Source organism: Bemisia tabaci, chromosome 10 (assembly GCF_918797505.1).
Source record: "Bemisia tabaci chromosome 10, PGI_BMITA_v3".
NCBI classification, from domain to species: Eukaryota; Metazoa; Arthropoda; class Insecta; order Hemiptera; family Aleyrodidae; genus Bemisia; species Bemisia tabaci.
In genome coordinates this window covers 11,656,678-11,678,840 of record NC_092802.1, presented here as the reverse complement: position 1 = coordinate 11,678,840, position 22,163 = coordinate 11,656,678, and the positions used below count along the sequence as shown (strand labels likewise).

Genomic DNA, 22,163 nt, shown 5'->3' with positions numbered 1-22,163 from the left:
CTTTTAACTTTTATAGAATATTTATATAAGATAAAGTAGTTAAAGATTGCCATCGGATCAGCAGATGCGTCGCCTTTTAGCACGCGTTGTCGGACCGGAGTTGGAAGTGCTTGGTTGCATCAAAATATCACTGGAGGTTGAAGGAACTTGGGGTGAAATAGTTCTTTGGGTCGCTGGAATCTGGAGAACTGGAGTTGGCGGGGCCGAGTCCGCCTCTAAAGGGGGGTCGTCATCGTTATCCGCGTCTTCAGAATCATATCCTGGCTCGTCAATGTCTTCTTCTTCAAGTGAGAAATCCTCCTGCACCGAATTTTCGCAAGAATTACAGCAATGTTTGCATAAATCAGTACACCGAAGGCCGCTTTTTCTACAGCCACAAGATCCGCGGCAGCCTTTGACGCATTTGCAGGAAATTTTTTTCAGCAGCTCGTCCGGTGCCGGCTTTTGCACAGTAACCGGCGACAAGCCATTTTTTGTTGGCAGCCAGCCCCATTCCGTCGGATCTAGTTCAACACCCTTCCATGCTTGAACTTGCTGGAAAGTTCTAAAGGAGTGATTTTGAGCGGCTTCCTCAGAGGGAGGCAACGAAGCCAAATTTTGTCTCGTTTGGAATGACGTTTTCACGAAGCATTTATACCGAAAATTATTTAAAGTTGTTTCTTCGGGGGTTTTACAGCCATACAGAGCTAGCAAAAATCTCCTTCCTGCAGCAGATATTTCTTCGCGTTCAGATTCAGCATTTTGAAAAACCGAAGCGCATTCTTTCGCCAAATCAGGCTGGTTTTTAAAGACTGAAATGAATTTAGCTTTAGTCTGATTATAGATGGCAGAAGTCGTATCGCACCCGCTGAAAGCATGTAAAAACAGTATGCTGTCGGCGGCCGCTTCAACGTTGATCCCAGCTCTGTTGTAAAAAGTTGGCGCGGCGTTTTTCTTGCCCGGTTTCAATAAGAAAATGTTACCGATATTTTCCGAGTTCGCAGTCAACAAAACTAGCAGGTCGACATCCTCACCCACAATGAAAACAGTACTGAATTTGGATGTCATTTCTATCGCTGTTGACACAATAAGTCTGTCCGCGTCTTCTGAAGCCTGAAAAACTGAAATATTCTCAGTCTCGAAGCAATTTTTTAACATGGTAATGAGCCGATCCTTGTTGTTACTATTGCCAAGAAACTTTTCTTGCGCCACTGTTGGGACCATGTGCGCTTCAAAAAGGATGTCTGCCGAACTATGTTTAGCTGTTCTTCGCATTCTCTCATTGTGCTTGGTGCTCTTGTTGATGTCTCCTCCTCTAGAAACTGGATATCCGTCGAAAACGACGACTGCACTCATGCCGTAGTGTCGCTTAACGTATGAGACGTAGGCATTGCAAATTGATTCAAAAGATTCATTCTTTGGCCAAATGACGCGGTGCAGTAAGAAACCGCCGTCGATAACGCTTACTGAATTTTCTTGATTTATTTTCTGTGCAAAAGGCGTAAAGCATTTGTAAAGGGAAGATTTGGTTCCTTTCCGCATGCCATCCTCTTTGAAAATTGAGAGGGGGTAAGGAGAAAGTTCGTAAGACAAATATTGTTCTAGTTCTTCTTCAGATTTTTTTGTAATGCAGATACGGCGGAACAGCGTGAGGGGGTCGATGGATACAAGTTTATCTCCAAATTTAATTGCAGTTCTCAAGTTACTTAGTGGATTGCACCTGTCTTTCCTTTTGAATTCCAATGTTTCAAAATGACCGTCTTTTAGTTTCAATAAACCTTTCTCTCCAAGCTCCTTGGCAATGTGACAGTTGATACTTTCATTTGCGACCAATCCAGTATCTATCGCAATGAGATCTTCTTGCATTGGAAATGGTGAATGCTCTTGAAACCAGTCGAAAATTTTACCAGTATCTGCATCGTCACGTGCAACTCGAGAGCTGCGGAGTTCCACATGCTGTTCTGACGTCACGAAGTTAACCCCACAAAATTGCTCAATACAGTCGTTGATATTATGTAGTGACGTCATACCCATGATCCAAGTTGCCAGAGTGCTGTCTTTAATTCCTCTACCTTGAGTGAGACCGCCTGAACACTTCATTGTGCGCATTAAAGATTGTTCGATCACCATATCGGACCATGTTCCGCTCCAGAACTTATCACTCCGGCGGATTGTAAAATATCCTTCTTCTGTGAACAACTTGTACTCGAGTTTCGTCATTTTCTCTTCCAGCTTACTCATTTGTTGCAAGTACGTGTAGGCAGCTTTGACGTAAAAAAAATGTCCACTAGCGAAAAAATAGGGCAACATCCTTTGAACAGAGTCAAGATGCAGATTCCAATCTCCCATCCTTTCTGCTGCGACAAATTGATGGAGAAGTGTGACCATGTTGAAATACTGCACCCATAATTTCGCCGTTTTGCCTCTTTTCTCAAGGCATAAAAGCTGCTTCTTAAACTTCTTAGACAATTCCACGCAAGCTTCATCATCAGCTGAATCTCTGATGCACGCTCGGTCAACATTGGTCAGCAAAACTTCTAGGTCACAAGTTGCCACGGCAGTTAGTTGGATTTCCTTAAAAATAATTTTGGCCAATGCAAGACGCACCAATGTATGAGCTCTTATAGCCCTAGCGTAAGCGTGGCCATTCATCATCTTTTCAACGGAATTCGCTGCATAAGCGGTTTTGAATACATCTGTAAGGCCACTGCCAGACATAATGAAACCAATGGCGCCCATGTAGGACATCAGCAAATGAAAGCCGCCGAGCCTCAGTACTACATTCTCAAGACCAGCCTCAGAATCACAGGTGGCAAGAATGTCTTGGGCTTTTGTGTACAGAGGCTGGTCAAATGTTACAAAACAGGTTTTTTGATGAAGTTCTGTGCACTTTTTGGATGCTGACACCAATGATGTATAAATCGTGTCATAATTGCTAGCACTTGCGTTGATAAACGGTAAACAAGAAATGAAAGTTCTCTGAAACGGCATATCTGATGTAATCTGCTCCATGAACCCACCCCAACCTGGAATGTTACTTATGTTCGCACATTTTCCGTACAACCACAAAAGATCATAGTTTGATGGCATAAAAGACTCTGAGACACTCTTAATATCAGATAACTGTAATATTTTAGTTGCAGGAGTCTCTGCTTCCTTCTGCTTCTCGAAAGTTAACATCGGCACAACTCCAAACTTTCCGAGAACTTCCGATGACGGTCGTCTTTTCACACGCGGAATAACTCGATCTGGCAACACAGAAGTGCGTGGAGTAAGGCAATGGATACCACCCATTGCGTGGAAAGTGTGTAAACCATCTATGGTCTGGGAATTAAAATCGGCATTATCAAACACGAATTGTGAAAAATTTCTTTTTTCATCGACACGAATTGGGTCGCGCATCATTGCAGAAACTTCAAAATTCAATACGTCATGATAAGTTGCGCAGAGTCCGAGGGAGCTTAATATGTCAATTAATTTTCTTGAAGCAAATTTTTTGTAAATAAATGCTGCAATCCCTGTTAGCAAAGCCGATATAAAACTTCTAGGTCTCGCTGCAGATATAATACAATGAGCAATTGACGTGCAAATCCTCTGCCACTTGCTTTTATTTTTGCTCTTTTTGTGGAGAATTACAGTTTCAAGAAAAATTTTCAAAGATTCAGGAATGACTTGATTTACATCATCGAGAAAACGATCAGAGGGAGGATAATTTTCTGTATCACAGACAACAGAGCGAATGTCCTCCAAGATTATTTTTGCAGCAGCTTGTATGACACGTATTCTCTCTTCCTGTTCAGAATTGGCCTTATTTTCGTACCATGCTTTAGTTAAAATTTGTCCTCCTGTATTAAGGAAACAAACCACTGACGGTTTGTTTGCCTGCTCTGTTATGATTATATCATTTTGATACTTTTCTTTTAAATTTGCTTTGACAGTTCTCACATCAGGTAAGGTTTCAGTTTTTATCTGACCCATCAACTCTGTCATAGAAAATTGACAGTCCTCTGCATTTTCCTCAAGATAAGTATACACATAATGCATTGCGTCACTTACGTCTCGCCCGCGCTTAACAGTTCCTGAGGGCTCTTGAGATTTTGGATAATGATACAGCTTATTCATGCAATTGTAATGATATTGGCCATCATCCGCCACAAGGTCCTTTGTTTTTTCCAATCGGGCCACAATCTCATTGCCCCAATCATCTCCACGAGCTGTTGCGACACTCATTACTTGTTCACGAACCCCCATTTTTGTCACCAAATACACTTTCTGCCGACAGCTCGATTTCGCGCGTTTTTGAGCTTGCAGAAATTCCTCGGTTATTACTTCCCCACACAGAAAACAAGAATTTTTAAAGGCGAAAGTTGGAGCATCAGACCGCAGCGTGGGTGATTCGCGACGCCTATCCTCTATTATTCTTTTAATGGCAGCTGCAATGTTTTTATTGCTCGTGTACGATTTTCTACATGGTTCGTGCACTGTTATTTCACTCACTTCACCACTTAAAAACATATTTTTAAAGCCATCTTGACGTTTTGAGCTAGCCTCGCGAAAAGTTTCGATGCCGCGTTGTTTTACAGTTGTCACTTCGCCACTCTGAAGGGATTGTTTACAAATAAAACAAGTTGTTTTAGCATCAAAAGCCATGACTGATAAGTTTCAGTTCACTTTCATAGTCAAAACACTGTAATCCAATGCTTAGCGATTAAGCTCGCACAATTCACACCACACTGATCGCGAATCCAGTGTTCATGGTTCCTTCAGAGTAAAATAACATAAGAATAATCGCCGCGCGGCAAATGAGCGACAAATCATCATGGGATGTCGAGTCGCAACTGATAACAGAGGAGACGGGATCGCAGAATATGGCGCGCGGGGGCTGGGGGATCAAGGGGCTGAAAACCAAGGTCGCGCGCGGGGGCTGGAAGATAAGCAGCCGGAAAAAAGGTCTCCACATGTTGGCCACTTTTGTTGTCAAGTCATCAATGAGCCCCATGCATACAGCAGCTAAACGGAAAAATCCTCTATTTTCTGTCATTTTGCCATCTAAGCAGTAGCAGATATTCAACGAAATAACAAAGTGCTCGACGCTTGCGTTTCCTCTGCCGACTCAGTTCTTCTCCTCATATTTTGTGAGGGGGAGGGTGGGGTCAATGGTGATATTCTGACATTTTAAAACTACTAAAACTGCAAAATAGCGTTTCGTCGGATAAAAATGCAGTGGAAATGATTGTACGCTGTTCTTTGAGGGAGCGTGGGGGGAGGGGTGGGGGCTGGGAGAAGGGATGCCAAAAGGGGTGAAATCTGTAATTTTACTAATTATAAGCGAGATGTAATGCCTTAAAGCAAAATTAAACGTTAGGGAAACCATAAAACGGTCCTTATAAGGTAGAACCGTGATGCGGCGCTACAGCCGATTTCGGCCGTGCGAGTCTCCGACTTCAAGCGCTCCTAGTTCCTGTTAAAAGTATCGCTAGTGTAAAAACTAAGAGTGATTCTGGTAGCATTTTTTGTCTACTTTAATTTCTGTGGTAACCATTTTTCCCGAAAAACCGCTAAGAAAAAAGATATTTGAGAAAACCGCAAAAAATTGCGATTTTTTCAAATTTCCCGCTATTTTCAGCGCGCTCTGGCGGATGGTATACGCATGTTATCATAATTTTGATACATGATTCTAAACCAAAATTTTATGTACTTTCATTCTGCAAATAACTCATTTTGCCGTCCGACGCACAGGGAACGAGTTATTAGCGATTTTTGGACAAAAAATGAGATTTGGCAACGTTTTTTCAAGATGGCGGCTTTAGCGGCAAAAATCGAAGGTAGCAAAGTTCAGATTCGGATTCAGCGCTAAAAAACACATAGGAAACATGTGTCAGAAAGTTTTTCGCAAAATTTGCAAGGTAAAATCGTAGATTGACTGGACTAAAGGGCGGATAGCCTCGAGAAGGGAGCCTTGGGGCGGGCGGGGGGAACCGTGGAAGGCCCGGCAAGGGTGACGGCGCTTCGTAACCCGCAGGGCTGGGGTTAGGACGACGTCTGCGAAACCCTTCGTGGGACGGGAGAAGAGGGTACCAAAAGCTCGGGCATTCTTAACAAGGGCGGATAGCCTCGAGAAGGGAGCCTTGGGGAGGGCGGGGGGAACCGTGGGAGGCCCGGCATGGGAGACGGCGCTTCCTAACCCGCAGAAATGGGGTTAGGACGGCGTCTGCGAAACCCGTCGTAGTCCGGCGGCGGTTGGCAGAAGGGAGCTGGTCTCTTTTGAGATCTGAACATTTCAGCAAACATGTGCTGGGAAGGGGGGTTGGGGCCGCTCCCGGAGGGAGCAGAGCGCCCATCAAGGGGGGGGGGGGGTGCTGTGAAGCATCGTGTGATGCGCCCTACCACATTGGGCGCAGCGCTTTTTGCTTGCGCAGGCGTCGTCTTGGTGGAGGGGGCTCAGGCAGTTAGCACACCGCCTTTCGTGGCGCACCAAACTCCAGCGTGGAATTGCAAAGCGTAGGTCATGGTATGAATGGTTTATTAAGTTAATAACAAAATCATATTACATTAGTTGTAAGATTAGTTTAAGATTCACCTAACTCCAATGTAATTATTGCCCCGTAAGGGGCAGTCGTACATTTTTATTTTAATAATAATAAAAAAAAAAACAAAACAAACTCCAGCGTTCCTCGACGGACAGGGGGGCGAAGTGGGGGCACTGGAATGTGATGTGCCCAATGTGGTCACAAACCATACTCCTGAATTGCCGGTACGTAGTGGCCGGTGGAGGAGGGCCTGGGGGGGGGGGGGGGGGGCAGGAGCCGAAATCTCCGCATCGCGAAAGTCAGAGGGAGGGCTGACATAAGGTGGAATATGCTTTGAGGTTATACCGATGGGCTCATGTATCTCTCTGAACCAGGCTCCTATTAAATTCAGGAGGACAGGTTCATCAAAGAAGAAAACTAACTGAAAGTTTCATCAAAAAAGAAAACGAACTGAAAAGAACAAGGGGGGTTGCTGAAAACTGTACCTGAGAAACGAAAGTACTTCAATTGTTAGACATAATCATCGGAACGAGACAAGCTGGATCCGTGACATTCGATCACGTTCCACGTTCGATTCACGGTTCCAAAGGTGCTCTGGAGGGGGGGGGGGGTGCTCGGGTCAAGCTCGTACACTGACGGCAGCGGTGACGGCGCGGGAGGGGGAGTCCGCGGGAAGAACCGCTCGAACCCGAACTCGTGTAAAGGGTCTTCCGACCACCACGGATTGGCTGGCGGCGGAGACTGAGGTGGGACCGGAGAACAGGGCACCAAAGGCTCGGGCATTCTTAACAAGGGCGGATAGCCTCGAGAAGGGAGCCTTGGGGAGGGCAGGGGGAACCGTGGAAGGCCCGGCATGGGTGACGGCGCTTCTTAACCCGCTGCTTTTCCTAGTCGCAGATTCCGTGTGCACCAACATCCTCCGAAGGTTTGACGTTAGTTCATCCTCGCTGACATGCTTTGATTTCTCGGCCTGGAGTAGGCTTCGAATTTCCTGTTCTAGAACTTCCAAAGTAGGTCTAAGTTTCTTGAAGATGTCCTTAAGGTCTTCCTCATGTGCCGCCTTTTTACTTTTGTCATCAAGCAATTCCTCCGGACGCGGCCTTTTGTTGGTTGGCGTCGACTGAGGTGTCACCACCTCGAAAGGATTCGTCGCGCTGGTCCCGCCGGTGGGGGACGCCATCCCCGAGATGCTACGACTCAGTTGTCTTCTGGCCGATGAGAGAGATACCCGCTGCCCACTCCTTTGGGGATCCCTCCACATGCCAGTTCCCTGACTGGGTTTATGTGATGACTGGGTTTATGTGGTGACTGGGTTTATGTGGTGACTGGGGATTTATTTGCGAGCTTGTGCCAGGGATGGGGTTAGGACGGCGTCTGCGAAACCCTTCGTAGTCCGGCGGCGGTTGGCAGAAGGGAGCTGGTCTCTTTAGAGATCTGAACATTTCAGCAAACATGTGCTGGGAAGGGGGGTTGGGGCCGCTCGCGGAGGGAGCAGAGCGCCCATCAGAGTGGGGGGGGGGGGTGGTGTGTGAAGCATCGTGTGATGCGCCCTACCACATTGGGCGCAGCGCTTTTTGCTTGCGCAGGCGTCGTCTTGGTGGAGGGGGCTCAGGCAGTTTGCACACCGCCTTTCGTGGCGCACCAAACTCCAGCGTGGAATTGTAAAGCGTAGGTCATGGTATGAATGGTTTATTAAGTTAATAACAAAATCATATTACATTAGTTATGAGATTAGTTTAAGATTCACCTAACTCCAATGTAATTAATGCCTCGTAAGGGGCAGTCGTACGTTTTTATTTTAATAATAAAAAAAAAAAAACCAAACTCCAGCGTTCCTCGACGGACAGGGGGGCGAAGTGGGGGCACCGGAATGTGATGTGGTCACAAACCATACTCCTGAATTGCCGGTACGTAGTAGCCGGTGGAGGGGGGCCTGGGGGGGGGGGGGGGGCAGGAGCCGGAATCTCCGCATCGCGAAAGTCAGGGGGAGGGCTGACATAAGGTGGAATATGTTTTGAGGTTATACCGATGGGCTCATGTATCTCTCTGAACCAGGCTCCTATTGAATTCAGGAGAACAGGTTCATCAAACAAGAAAACTAACTGAAAGTTTCATCAAACAAGAAAACTAACTGAAAAGGACAAGGGGGGTTCCCGAAAACTGTACCTGAAAAACGAAAGTACTTCAATTGTTAGACATAATCATTGGAACGAGACAAGCTGGATCCGTGACATTCGGTTACGTGAGAAAAGCACAATCTGCAGAACTCACTCGGAAGAAGGCAGTCTCCCTTTAGTATATATAAGTTATCATTTTTACTTCGTTGCCATGATTTTGGCCGAAATCGCAAATTACAACGAGGACTCAGTACTGCACATGGTCATTGAGAGAGACAAGGTTGAGAAACAAACACGTGGAAGGTTCTCAGTACTTTCAGTAACCGATGAGCTATAAGGCGCACGATTCTGAGTTTTCAAATACAAAACCTCAGCACTGTTCTTTAATTATTCAGGGATATGCAAGTTTATTTGCGACAAATGAAGCATTTGGCATTGCTTAGGTTAATACACAAAAAATACATTTCAATTCGTGTCCGAAGGAGAAACTTGACCCGCGCTCTTCATGGGGACGGTGTATGCAAAATGTGGTCCATACAATATTTGACCTTAACGTTACATGTGTCTCCCCCTAAAATTGTTTTTAATGTTTCGAAACTACCCGACTCGGCCGTCGGCTCGTTTCATAATATAACGCGTCTTTGTACGCATTCTTGCAAAGGAACATTATCATGGCGGGTAAAATTACCCATTTGGCCGTAGTTTATCATTAAATGAATTACGGAGTCGAAAAAGAATTTTTTTCCCGAATTCGGGGCTCCTAGTATGAATAAAGTGTTACTAAAGTGTAAAGAGACTTTCAAAGAAATAAGTTCTGGAATCGTTATAAATCTAGATGTTAAATACTGATGATATCTGATAATTTCATGAAGTAGATTAAAATAAATAGAATTAATGGTCTGAACGAAACTTCTTTCTTCCGGAATAGAGTATTGCCCTACTATTATACGCTCAAATTTTTGTACAATATGTGAGTCTCTTAAGTATTTTAATTGTGATAACAATCTAATTAAAGAGAAAACAGATGAATATGGTTGAAAAATGTGCCCCATACAAGTATTATTTCAGATAATTTCATTACTTATAAACCAACTTCGAACTGGGTATTTTTTGTTTTGCTTCTTTAGTTTTAATATTAGTTTGGGCATAGGAGTAGTTAGAAAAAGAGAGAGCCCCGCAAAAATACGCCAGAACACAAAGAGGGAGCCCCGCAAAAATACGCCTAAACACATTGTGACAACACTCTATTGCTATGGAGAAACCCGTTTCCACACCACCATAGAGGTAGGGTTATCAGCGCGTTTTTTTTAAAGTGGTATCCCCAGTAGGCCTATTCCACTACTTGATTTTATTACTTTACATCACAAAGAAACATCTATGTAATTATCATAGAACTAATCCTTGGGACAATTTTCAAGAATATAGTCATTTGACACTTTTTGATATTTTACAATATTTTCCCAATCTACTTTATGTCTGAATTTTTTGATGAATTTTTCTGACATTTTCTGGTAACGAGAAGCTATTCTCCAATCTAGAAGATAACTGAATTCCTCCATTTCTTTCTCAGAAAGAAGTGCCAAGATTTAGTGCCTCGAAGCGCCTGCATATAGCATCCAGCCAACAAAGTTCCATATAACCCATTCCTTCCGCCGGTTTTTCTCCATTAACTATCTGAAAGAGCTCGACGGCCTTCTGTTCAGCTTCCGTGATTGCTGCGTCTATTAAAGTTTGACCGTGTCTCAATCGATCAAACACCGGTTTCTGCATGATGAAGTTTCCGGTAGGATTCATCAGGACTACAGATGGCTTCTGGAAGACTAAACGGAATTTCATGATCGCTGATGTACTGAGATGTACGTCTTTCGTGGGTGTTTGCTTATCATCCAGATATTCTTCAATTACGTCAAAGTACATTTTCAAAGTGTACCACTCTTCAGTTATCAAGAGAAGGAAATTGTTCGCCATATCCAATTTACTGAACAATATCTTCACGGGAAACCCAGTCGTCCACTCACAGCCAATCGTGATGCTCTTGCTTCCGTTTCCAAGCAGATCGTAGCATCTACTTTGAATCAGCATAGGTTTCACCTTGTATTCCGGTTTCTTCTTTGTGGGAAGTGCGGCTTCATCCGCGTCTGTCATTTGCTCCGCCTTCCGCTTCGCTGAGGTTATTTGGATTATTTCCATTTCTTCCTCTAATGGTCTTTCGTCAAAGCTGGTTCCTGCTCCGGGTGTGTCGGGCGAGGCCGGCGCGGGCGGACCCGATGTTACAAACACCGGAGCTGGCGGGGGCGCGGGCGGACCCGATGTTACAAACACCGGAGCCGGCGCGGGCGGGAGCGATGTTACAAACACTGGAGCCGGCGCGGGGAGCGATGTTACAAACACTGGACGCGGGACACCTGTCTGCGTCCCCAGGTAGGGTCGTGGTGGGTGCACAGCAGCAAGTCCGTGTCCGCTAGCGAGAGGTTGAACTGGTTGGCTGGGAGGCTGCATTGTTGTTTGAGGTGTAGTATCTACGCCTTGATGATGAGCTAAGAACTCCGTGTACAAACGCCGAATATCAACGTCGCTAAGTCCACCGAGTCCAGATAGGTCAGCTGTGAATGTCATGACTGGTAGAGTTGTTTCTTGCTTGCGAAGAGAAAAGAGACTGCGTGTATTTCTATGTCGTGAGTTGGTTATATTGCTGGCGTCCGAGTTGTTCTGGTGCTGGCGCTCGAGAAGGAGAGGCTTGCCACTGGTTGAGAGCGAAGAAACGACTGCGACTATTGAGTGGATGGCTGCTGCTTATATAGCTCTCGGAGTGATGATTACCGGGATTCGAGGAAGTGATTCCCCAAGGATTTCTCTACGACATTGTAGGCAGTGTCGCTTCCTCTTTGTTGGACCATCGTTGACGTCACATTCTTTAGAGAAAATAGCGGAGTGCTCGAGGCAGTAGGTTTCCAGCCGGAAGTCCCTTCTCTCCTAATACTCTGGAGGTAAATAATCCCAAACGCCACAGCTTCCTACATCAACCAGCTTGAGAAGAATAGGTGGAGGGATTTGTTGGAACTCCTCCATTGTTAAGGATGGGAAGGTCAGTTTGACGTTTTTCAAGCTGCTTACTCCTGTTGATCCAAAACCTCCGCTTCCTCGTTGTGTTAAGGTAGTATCTATCTTATCCTTCAATTGGAATATGGGTCGATAGAGGGGAGAAAAAACCAATTGCGCGATTCTATCTCCTCTCTTCACGATGTAGTCGATCGCTGAATTGTTATAAAGTAATACACACACTTCACCTAAAAAGTCCTGATCTATCAGCCCGTTATGAACGAACACTTGCATGGCGGCGAGGCTGGAGCGTCCTCTAATCTCAGCTTTCGTATTCGGAGGTAATTGAAATCGCAATCCTGTATATATAAGGGAGGAGCTGTTTGGTGGAATAACAGTCGTAGACTTGACAGCAGCATGTAGATCTACTCCTGCTGCTCCTGGAGTCGCTAAGGAAGGTAATGGTATATCCTGATCGTAGTGTGACTTCTGAACTTTTACTGGTATCTCCATGCTGCTTGTTCGCGTAGACTGCTTCGCTGTGACTGATAGAGATGGAGAGAAACGCTCGTTTCATAGTCTTGATGCTAGACCCCCCATCGTTTCGAATCTTCTGTATTTACATGACGAGATTTTCCAATTTTTTTTGCATTATATAGTAGGTTTGAGTTCTTTTATTATTTAGTTAAATTATTCTTGCTTCTTAATTCTTAATTATTCTGCAACAATTATCTTTTTGCGAAGTACAATCCTGGAAAAAAAACCACTAAGTCACAGGCTTTCGACGTAGGTGAGAGCCGATTCTCTAAGATTTTGACGTCTATCGGTGAATGCCTTCCATGATGCCCGTCCTGACCTTGGCTTGAATCTGGTTTCCAGTGCTTTCTTGAAGTCTGCCCAATTCATTGCCATCAGTTGTTCCTGATTTTGTTCGTATTAGGTTTGCGCTGGTCCATGTAGGCTTAGGTTATGTGTATTGTTGCGCTACAGCGTCCGTCCAGCCTCAGATGTTCTTCCATCTTTCTACTGATGAGATGAGCTCATCAACTTTTTTGGCCGATTCCCCATAGCACGATGGAATCCCTAACTTTTTGGGGTCGCCAATAATTACGGGTGCGTTTTGTTGTTGAGCCATGATGTGATTCAAAAGCAGTTGTGGCTGGGCTAATGGGTTATTTTGATTCGGGTTCGGTTGGTGGGGTTGGTCGTTATGGTTGTCAAAGTCAAAATTATTGAAATTCTCGATAACTATGTTGAGATCATCTTCGTAGTCTACGTTGAGAATTGATTTTGTCGATGATCTGGATGGAGAGTCTGTGGTTGACGGGTATGTATTTATGGTAGTCCTGTGACTGTCCCAGTGCGGTCCCGGTGGGGTGTCACCCGAGTGGCGGGTGGCAGGGTAGTCTCGCCCTCCTATTGTTTTGCTGCGGGAGGGGCCCGCAGGGTAGTCGTGCCCTCCTATGTTTTTACTGTGGGAGGGGCCCGCAGGGTAGTCTCGCCCTCCTATTGTTTTGCTGCGGGAGGGGCCCGCAGGGTAGTCGTGCCCTCCTATGTTTTTACTGCGGGAGGGGCCCGCAGGGTAGTCTCACCCTCCTATTGTTTTGCTCCGGGAGGGGCCCGCAGGGTACGAACACACTTAAAACGTTCTTAATTTTTAACACTTTAAATTTCTCGTGAAACCGCACTTAAAAACAAATGAAGGCTAAATGTTTTTTTTTTTTGTGTGTTTTTAACTGTTTGTACTGCCCTTATTGCTACACTCCACTACTATTACTTTCTAATCGTTTCAGAACCAATATTATGTCCTTTTGGCATAACCGGACTTTGTTTATCCCCGTTTTGAGAAGAAACCTCGATTTTCTTTGTGTATTTTTTTGGAGGAATTTTCTCATATCGCTGAGGTTGCGCTTGGTTATCCAAACATCCTCTAGCTCTTTGCAGGCCGATGGCGGATATTGTTGCCGAGGTCTGTAGAGGTTGCGTAGAACTCCACTGTAGGGTTGTCCGGTTGAGAGTGGGCTTGCCTTTCGTTGTGCAATTTGCAGCCTCAGTTGGTCCCTTAGATCGCAAGTTGCAAAGTCAACAATGCGTCACTTTTTCGTAGCATTTCTTGCTGCAACACTGAGTAAGAGTATTGTGAGTTTCCTTGCCAATGGTTTTTCCTTTCTTAGTTACATATTCCTCTCCAGAATTCCGTTTCATCTTCTTTTTATTTCTAACCCAATCGGCCTCATGTCTTGCTTTCTTGCGACCGTTTGCTGGGCTAGGAGGAGTTGATTTGGTTGGACTCGAAGGACCTGGTTGAGTGTTGTTTTCACTCATCTTTTGTTATCAATAACACAATCAGGTACTTTGTTCGCGAAAAACTGTCACTTCACGCTGAAAACCACTGTAAACTTTTGAAAGTTGAACTTGAAACCTCTGAAAACGATTCGACAACGCGCGCTGTCAACAAAGACTGTTATCAGTGTTGTTTGAGGTTAGGTACGTTCATTTTTAGCCAACCTAACAATAATAAAATTACTGTATCTCAGTGAATGTTTGACATAATAATATGAAAATTGGTACTATAACGTGCTCAGCTCTCGAGCCAAGCAGCTGAACACGTAGGGGATGATCGCAGATGGGGGCGTAAGTATCCACCAGATAGGGTAGTCCTAGAGAAAGGGGAGATGGTCTAGGTGGGGTGTAAGAGCCCTATCACTCTAAATAAATGGTCACCTACCTCGAGAGTGGTATCCTAGGGAAAGAATATGACTCACAATCTAGGGTGGCTGCTCGTGTATTGGGGGTGTAATATACAACGGTTTAATAATAACAAGTGCCACACAGGCTACAACTACTAAAAACAAACCACACATGTAATCACACAGATAACAAACTCACACAGAACAACTCTAACAACTACTTCACTTCGCTGCCGGTAGGGACCGGGGGACGTACCGCATTCGGGCTACTCAACAGGGAAGGCACCACGGAAAGGGCGTAGGATACGACAAGGCCGAGGTTTCCGGGTGGAACACACGGGCAAGGAGGCAAACGCGACTGACTTCAGGAGGCTTCAGCGGGGTCCTCGTGGGTCCGTAGGATTGCGAACTTAGCGTCATTTCCCACGGTTCGCTCGCCAAAAACCTCCTGACTTTGCATGTAACATCCGTCGTAGGCTCCGAAATCCAGGAAAGAGGACTGGCTGTCGCCGTTTCGTGGGTTTCGGAGCCCGACGCCCGAGGTAGAGATGTACGAAATAGAGAGATTCCTCGGGCTATCTGACAACGGCCGTGTCTGGCGATGTCACCACGCGAGTGTCCACCGGAAACCTCTCTGCTGCATCATGAAAAACCTCGTGGTTCGACTGATTTTCCGGGAGCGATGCCAGCCCAATGCTTTCAAGACGCGACGCTTCAATATTCCGTTATAGGTACACCTAAATTTTAGGATATGAGGATTCAGAAAAACCGGTCTCTGCAAAAGGGGCGTCATGGACCTAACCCCCCTTTTGCACCTAACGCCCCTTTTGCACCTAACTCCTCAATTGGAGCCCTCCGCGCTACTGACTTTGCGTATGCACACGTAAACTCTCCGCAGGCCCAGGTGTTGTTTTGAGAAGGTGCGCCCACCTCTGCGAGATACCACGCTCTATTTCCAAATAGTTTGCTTCCAGCGCTCCGGAGTAGTTCCAGTTCGGTGCTTTTGTCATCGGGGATGCTGTCATTCCAATATAGATTGAGCCTTCCTTCAAGTCATACACCGCCAATGCCCAATGATTGTGATGAATGAGTGTGCAGGCGGCGCGTTGCTTGAAGATTCGGGTTGATGCACTTCTATTTCTACAGGGTGGCTGGTAGGGGGCTGTTGCAGGGGTTCACTAAAACGCACTTCTCCTGTGACAGATATTCCGGAGTCCCGTATAGGTGATGTCCAGAAAATTGGCAAAATTGTTTTTCCTCATTTAATCCTATGGGAATGTATCGATTCTTGGAGGGGTCAAGTGCTCCGACAAGAATCGATTATTTAACAAAGGTTAAATGGAGGAAATTGGATGTTGCCAATTTGCTGGAGCCGCCTCTGGTAAAATGGGTTTAGGGGCAGTCGTACCTCGGAAGAAGGAGTTTTTTGTCCGAATTTTCCGATATTCCTCGCTACAAATTGCCGGATAATTGGGACATTACTTTAACTAGAAATGATGAGACAGAAGTTTGTAGAGTTTCCCTTCCCAAGATCTGTCCAAGTAGGAGAGTTTAAAAAATGCACCATATTGATACGGCTAACCTTTAACGAGTTCAATTTACTTTCACAACTCTATAAATTGCTCTTTTTTCTGTGAAACGATTATGTTCTAGACTGCTGATATCATGCATGCATTTGTGAATTTCAGCCAAAAATTATTAACTTTATTAGAGAAACATGATTCCTCCAAGATCTGTCTAAGTAGAAAAGTTTCAAAAATGCACCATGTTGATATGGCAACCCTTTAACGAGTTCAATTTACTTTCACAACTCTTTAAGTTGCTCTTGTTACAATGAAACGATTATGTTCTAGACCGCTGATATCATGCATGCATTTGTAAATTTCAGCCAAAAATTGTTAACTTTATTAGAGAAACATGACTCCTCAATTTAACTGTACGCAATACTACTGAGTGATCTGGTACAATTCTAGAAAATAATTCAACAAACCATGTGAAACCTGTTGATATTTTTTATGTCTTTATGTACAGCAATACTTTGGAAAAATAAAGTTTTTATTTATGTATTTTCTCTGTTTGTACACTTTTTTAAGGATGGCGTTATTCGGCGGTACGGTACCGTCGAATAAAACGTTATACGGCGGCACGGTGCCCTGACTAGAAAATCTTGTAAGTATCGCTAAGGTTCCTTTGCCGGATAACTTTTTAAGGTGATTTGACGGACGCCATATTTTGTGTCAGAACGGCATGCGATATATCGCATCAATTGGTTCCATTTTTTCAGCTATTCGTCATTTTTCTCCAATTTTGAGATCGCAATTCTGTTGTCAGAAGACTAAAGCACTCACTTACCAATTTTAACAAAGAAATTAAACGTAATAAAGGCGTGGTTTCTTTAGAGAGAAAACATCGCATTCGATACTTGTATCGAAACTGCACTTGAATGCGATGTTTTCTCTCTAAAGAAACCACGCCTTTATTACGTTTAATTTCTTTGTTAAAATTGGTAAGTGAGTGCTTTAGTCTCCTGACAACAGAATTGCGATCTAAAAATTGGAGAAAAATGATGACGAGTAGCTGAAAAAATGGAACCAATTGATGCGATACATCGCATGCCGTTCTGACACAAAATATGGCGTCCATCGAATCACCTTAACCGCTAACCGGAAAACTTCCATCCGCCAAGGTGCCTTTACCGGATGACTTTTCAACCGCTAACCGAAAAATTTCCTACCGCTAAGGTGCCTTTACCGGATGACTTTGTAACCGCTAACCGGAAAATTTCCTACCGCTAAGGTGCCTTTACCGGATCGCTTTTTCACCATTAACCGGAAAATTTCCTCCGGTTAGATGCTTCCACCGGATGAGCAAGCAAACGCCATCTACGGTGATCTATTCGTATTATTGGAGAAATTATGTAAACAAAGAAATCTCGGACGCGCAAAAATCAATGACCCACCGGTACTCGCGTTAGAAACCGGCTTCGTAGTTTCGGGCTACCGTGCAAATTTCGCACCTTTTCCCTGATCAGTTGTGTTTTCGTTAAGTTGTTGACTGCATGCAGTGAGAATGAAATATCGACGGTGAAACTACCAAACCACGTATCTCGTTTGCGGTGTTTAAAAATCTACGTTCGCATTTTATTTTTTTGAAGTAGACCAAATCAATATCATTCCTTGAAATTTTCACAGAATTTTCTCCGCACGAAGAGGAAAAATCACAGAAATTTTCAAGACTGGATGTTAAGTAGTTTTTCATTTAAAAAATAAAGTATGACAGGAAGTCTGCGACGTCGCAAACCGAGATACGTGGTTTGGTAGTTTCACCGTCGATATTCGTAAGTTTTTAATATGCATTTATCTGCAGAAATTTTTAAGTGCGTGCGGTGAAAAGTTAGATTTTACGTGAACATCGAAGCACTGAACTACCTAAGTGCATTTACATTCGGCCTGAAGTACCTAGCATTATGATGTTACCTGCACCATTTATACCTACTGTTGGCACCCTAGCGGTACGAAATTTTCCGGTTGGCAGTCATAAAGTTATCCGGTAAAAAGGCACCTTAGCGATACTTAGAGGATTTTTCAGTCAGGGTACTGTACCGCCGAATAACGTTTTATTAACCGAATAACCACTTCGATTTTTCAAAATAAACTTGAAGAAGATGTTCGTTGTGATCTTCACTTTTTTTTTATATAATTGTTGCTCTCCTTCGCACGAAATTGTCGAAGTGAAAGTTTGCCTCTAGACTGAGATCGTGCAGCTTTTGCTCTGATTGCTGACATTGACAATGGAGGGGCTTCGAGGACAAGGCGAGTAAGTGCAGTTTTTGAAAACTAAAATGAGATATTAATAATTTCAAGTAAACCTAGTCTTAATGCATATTCTGTGAAAAATTCGCTCCCAAATTCCACTGTTCGAGCATCTAAAAGCCAGTTTGAACTTTCTCTCCGCCACGAGGATCGATGTAATTTTGAAACTTCAAACACTTATTTCTCGAAATAGTAAGATCTGCACTCATCCCAAGTAGGATTTTTCAACGGAAAAATCGCTATTTATTGCGATTTTATCGGCGATAAAATCGCCAGGACCATCAAAATCTGAGCGATAATCCTCGATCTTATCGCGAAAAAATCGCGCTTTTATCGCCCGACAATTTAGTGCGATATTTTCGAAATCGAAATCGCAATAAATGGCGATTTAATCTCGATTTAATCGACAAAAATTGATCACGATTTTATCGATCCAAAAATTGCGATGTGTAGCGCTTTAATCGCCATATATCGCAATTTTTAATGCGATAATATCTCGATAAATTGCCACCGATATAATCGCGATAACCAACCGATGAAATCGCTGTTTATTGCGATCACTGCTACTTGGGATATTCGCCTTTCCCTCCGAGCCCTTCAATTGAAGGAGTCATCTAGGGTTTCTGGGTAAGAATTCGCTCCGAAAGTTTGAAGACAAAAATTGAACGATTATACTGGGTGATAAGTTCTCTTGAATTTTAATTTTGTTTATTGTTTTGGCATGAGTTCTCATTACATTTCTTTTGACGTAAAGTTTCAAGCGCAAAATTTCGTAACATTGAAGGAATTTAAGTGTTGGCCTGAGAAGAAATGCCAAGGTTCTACCGCGAAATTTCCTGGTCTTTTAAAGTCAAGCAGCATTCCTTCACTTTCAATGGTTTCATAACGACTTTTTACTAACTTGTCACCCCTTAATTGGACGTATTTCTGCCAAACGGAACTATGTGTATGAAGACATGAGCCCTGAAATTCACAAGGGTATGCCACGAGTATGAGCCTTGGCAGGGCTCACGTCGTAATGCACATGGTTCTGTTTGATAGAAATACGTCCAATTGATCGTGTTTGCCCGTCCGTTTTCTTGACGCGAAGTAATTTTTCCTTAAAACAAAATTCATGAGACGGGTGTTTTTGAAAACATTTTTGAAATGGGCTGAAAACTTCTGACAGGTTATCGAAGAAATGAGCCTAGTCTTTGCCCTCGTGAAATAATGCAAAAATACTTTTTGAAAATATAGAGGAGGAGCGGAAATTTTGAATGAAGGTAGGTAGGTATTTTTGTAGCCAGTCTCTCAGATAGTGAATTTGAGTGTATATCCCGCACATGTGTTGAAATAACCCGGAGACTTAAACGCTCGGTAAAGAAACTCAGTGACTGTTATCGCCGTGCAAAGAAAGAACGAAGAACGTCTCATGATAAATAGCATGTTGCCATATTTACCCTCTATAAAAGTTTTACTTTAATGGAAAGTTTTAAATATGGCCTACTGAAATTTTTAGGAACTTTCGATCAAATTGTAGCATTTCTACAGAGGTAAGCTAGCTCTCAAAAATTTACAATCACGTTTACTATAAAATCCTTGGAGTTTGAATGAGGCATGTTGCATCAAGACAGCATTGCCAAATGTTGCAATATTTTCCACCAAAAATATTTCTACAAAAGCATCCATCGTAGATGTCAATTGCAAAATTACCACAGTTAACATTTCTGAACTTTACACCATATTGCAACACTGCCGTGATGCTACATGCAACATGGCTCATCCATATTTTGAGGATTTCATGGTAAATATGATTGTAAATGTAACGTAGACAACCACTTAATGAGAGCTAACAACTGCAGCTAAACGTTGTGCTTGAGGAGGCCAGAGCGCCTGCAATGTGTTGTGTATGCAACACGGACATCCCGAGAACACGAATAGTTGCATCCAGACTGAGCCATTAAAAAAGCTACAACGCCTTCTACTTTTTCCGCTCCTAAAAATAAAATGTCTCACTCATCGCACTCTTAAGTCGTCGCTGTGCGAGGATGGGATCGTTCGGGTTTTGAATGAAATTGAATGAATAAAAGAAAAGAGTATAATCAAAAATTAACTTCTTCTCGAGTAAAAAAAAAAAAAAAATAGACACCAGGAAAATATTTCCTACGTTGCAGGAAATATTAAATTTAGCTCAGGACTCAAGATGACTATTAGAGGAATACTTATTGGTCTTTTCTGTTTTTTTATTTTGTTTTTCGACGAGCAAGAAATGTTGTAATTATCAGTCAGTCTCCACTGACTGATGAATTTTCCTAAGACAAATGAGACTAAAAATATATATATCCGTTTCGATAATTTTTCCCTTTGTCCTACTTTGAATAATTATAGGTTTAGCAGGGACAAACCGAAAATTCTTTGATTTTTCAGAAAGGGAGTCAGAATTAATTTCAGGATTTAATATTATATGTAGAAGAACTAGATTTATAATACTCTTCTCATCAGAATATTCTAGTATCAGTATCAGGAGATACATAATTTTTTTCACGTTCAAGAAAAAAAAAAAATTACTAAGAGAATGCAGACATATAACTGGGAAATCATTTACCTGCCATTTCGGAATCAGACTTCTGATCGTTGACAAAGTTTTCAGACCCATATGCTTGGAAGTCAAGGAATAGTTTGTCCAGCTGAGGTTTCAAACCGGACAGATTGTATTTGGAATCTGAAACATACTGAAAAATTAATCCCGAGTGTATCGCTCCAATAATTAACATGTAAATCTGTTATTGCAATTGGAAATTCATCAGATACAATGATGATTCATGTGAAACTTTTGGCGCGTATACGTAGTATACCGCCTTTGCGATCGTTTCGAACCCTGCTCGATACAATAACCGAGTCCCTTAGTTCCTTACCGAAAAGTGACTACCGCGAACTTCTGAGATTTTCCAAAGCGTGTAAAAAGTTTATTTATCCGTCAATAATTATGATTTAAAGTTGTTTCTCATTCTGGGGCTCTCTAGTTTATGTGCAGTGAATACCAAGAGTCTACGTTACTTGGTTTTCTTAAAAAAAGCCTAAGAGTACGACGCGCTGATTTAAAATATGCATATATAAGCAGAATCAAGCGAACTGATTCGAGGATGGCTGAGCAGGTCGGCACTCTCGGAATGAGAATTTAACTCCTCCGTTTTGTTCAAAACGTTGCTTTGACAGATCTCCACACCTCTGTTATACTTTTCAAAAGTTGGTACCCGTGCTCTGATAGTGCTGTTCATCTGACAACAATGTCAGTGTCAGCTGATAATAATATTTTTATCATATGAGGTTAATAAAAAGTTTTCAGTCAGTCTTTGACATCCTGAATAATTGTCTTGGTATTTATTTACTAATTTTACAGAATTATATTTTATTTCTTATTAAAACTAAGAAATACAGTGCAATCTGTGTAAGTGCAATCTGTGATGAGCCTCGAGACTCATTAGACCATTAGCTAAACGTGGCTCATACAGGAATCCACTTACCCCTCTCTTCCCCACGCTCCTGATCACTGCGTCGGCGTCTCGACGAACAATAGCTAATGACGGTCGCCAAGCTAGGCCGGGATCCTCAGCCCCTCGCCCAATTACTTACGCTTCATTAACCATTTCACCGTCACGCTAGGATTCGCCCAATATTCAAAAAAAATTGTTTCGCGAGTTTTTAGCAATTTTTTCCTTACTCTCCGTTGAAACACGAATTAAAAGAGGTCTCATTCATAAAAATCGGCCAAATAGAAGAGAAGTTACAGTATTCGAAATCCGAAGAAATCAACAAAACTTCTCCAAACAAAAAATAAAATGAAGGGGGAAAAAAAGAAATGTATAAATTACAATTTAATATGATTGACCTCAGAATGTGACAAGCAATTCAATTATAAAAAGGAGAAAAAATTGAGTGAAATTACAAAAAATTAGCCTCTTGCAAGGGGCTTCCTTGTATGAGTTTTGACCTGAAGACAAGTAAATCCCGTTACAT

General features: G+C 43.1%; 1 protein-coding gene and 1 long non-coding RNA gene across 4 annotated transcripts in view; one reads left to right on the top strand and one right to left on the bottom strand.

The window, feature by feature from the left end:
• The window catches only part of LOC109044678 (uncharacterized), a 52,623-nt gene that overhangs the window by 28,082 nt on the left and 2,378 nt on the right, over nt 1-22,163 (bottom strand). For 2 of the 3 annotated variants that reach the window (XM_072305024.1, XM_019062501.2), the window contains exon 2: nt 20,752-20,868. In XM_072305024.1, coding sequence (XP_072161125.1) covers nt 20,752-20,868 — 117 coding nt within the window. Of the gene's footprint in view, nt 1-20,751; nt 20,879-22,163 lie in introns of all 3 variants that reach the window. The other variant, XM_072305025.1, reaches the window with a different exon arrangement.
• On the top strand, nt 13,993-16,421 carry LOC140225726 (uncharacterized). The gene is made up of 2 exons (XR_011900703.1): nt 13,993-14,232; nt 15,087-16,421. It is a non-coding gene; the product is annotated as an uncharacterized lncRNA (long non-coding RNA).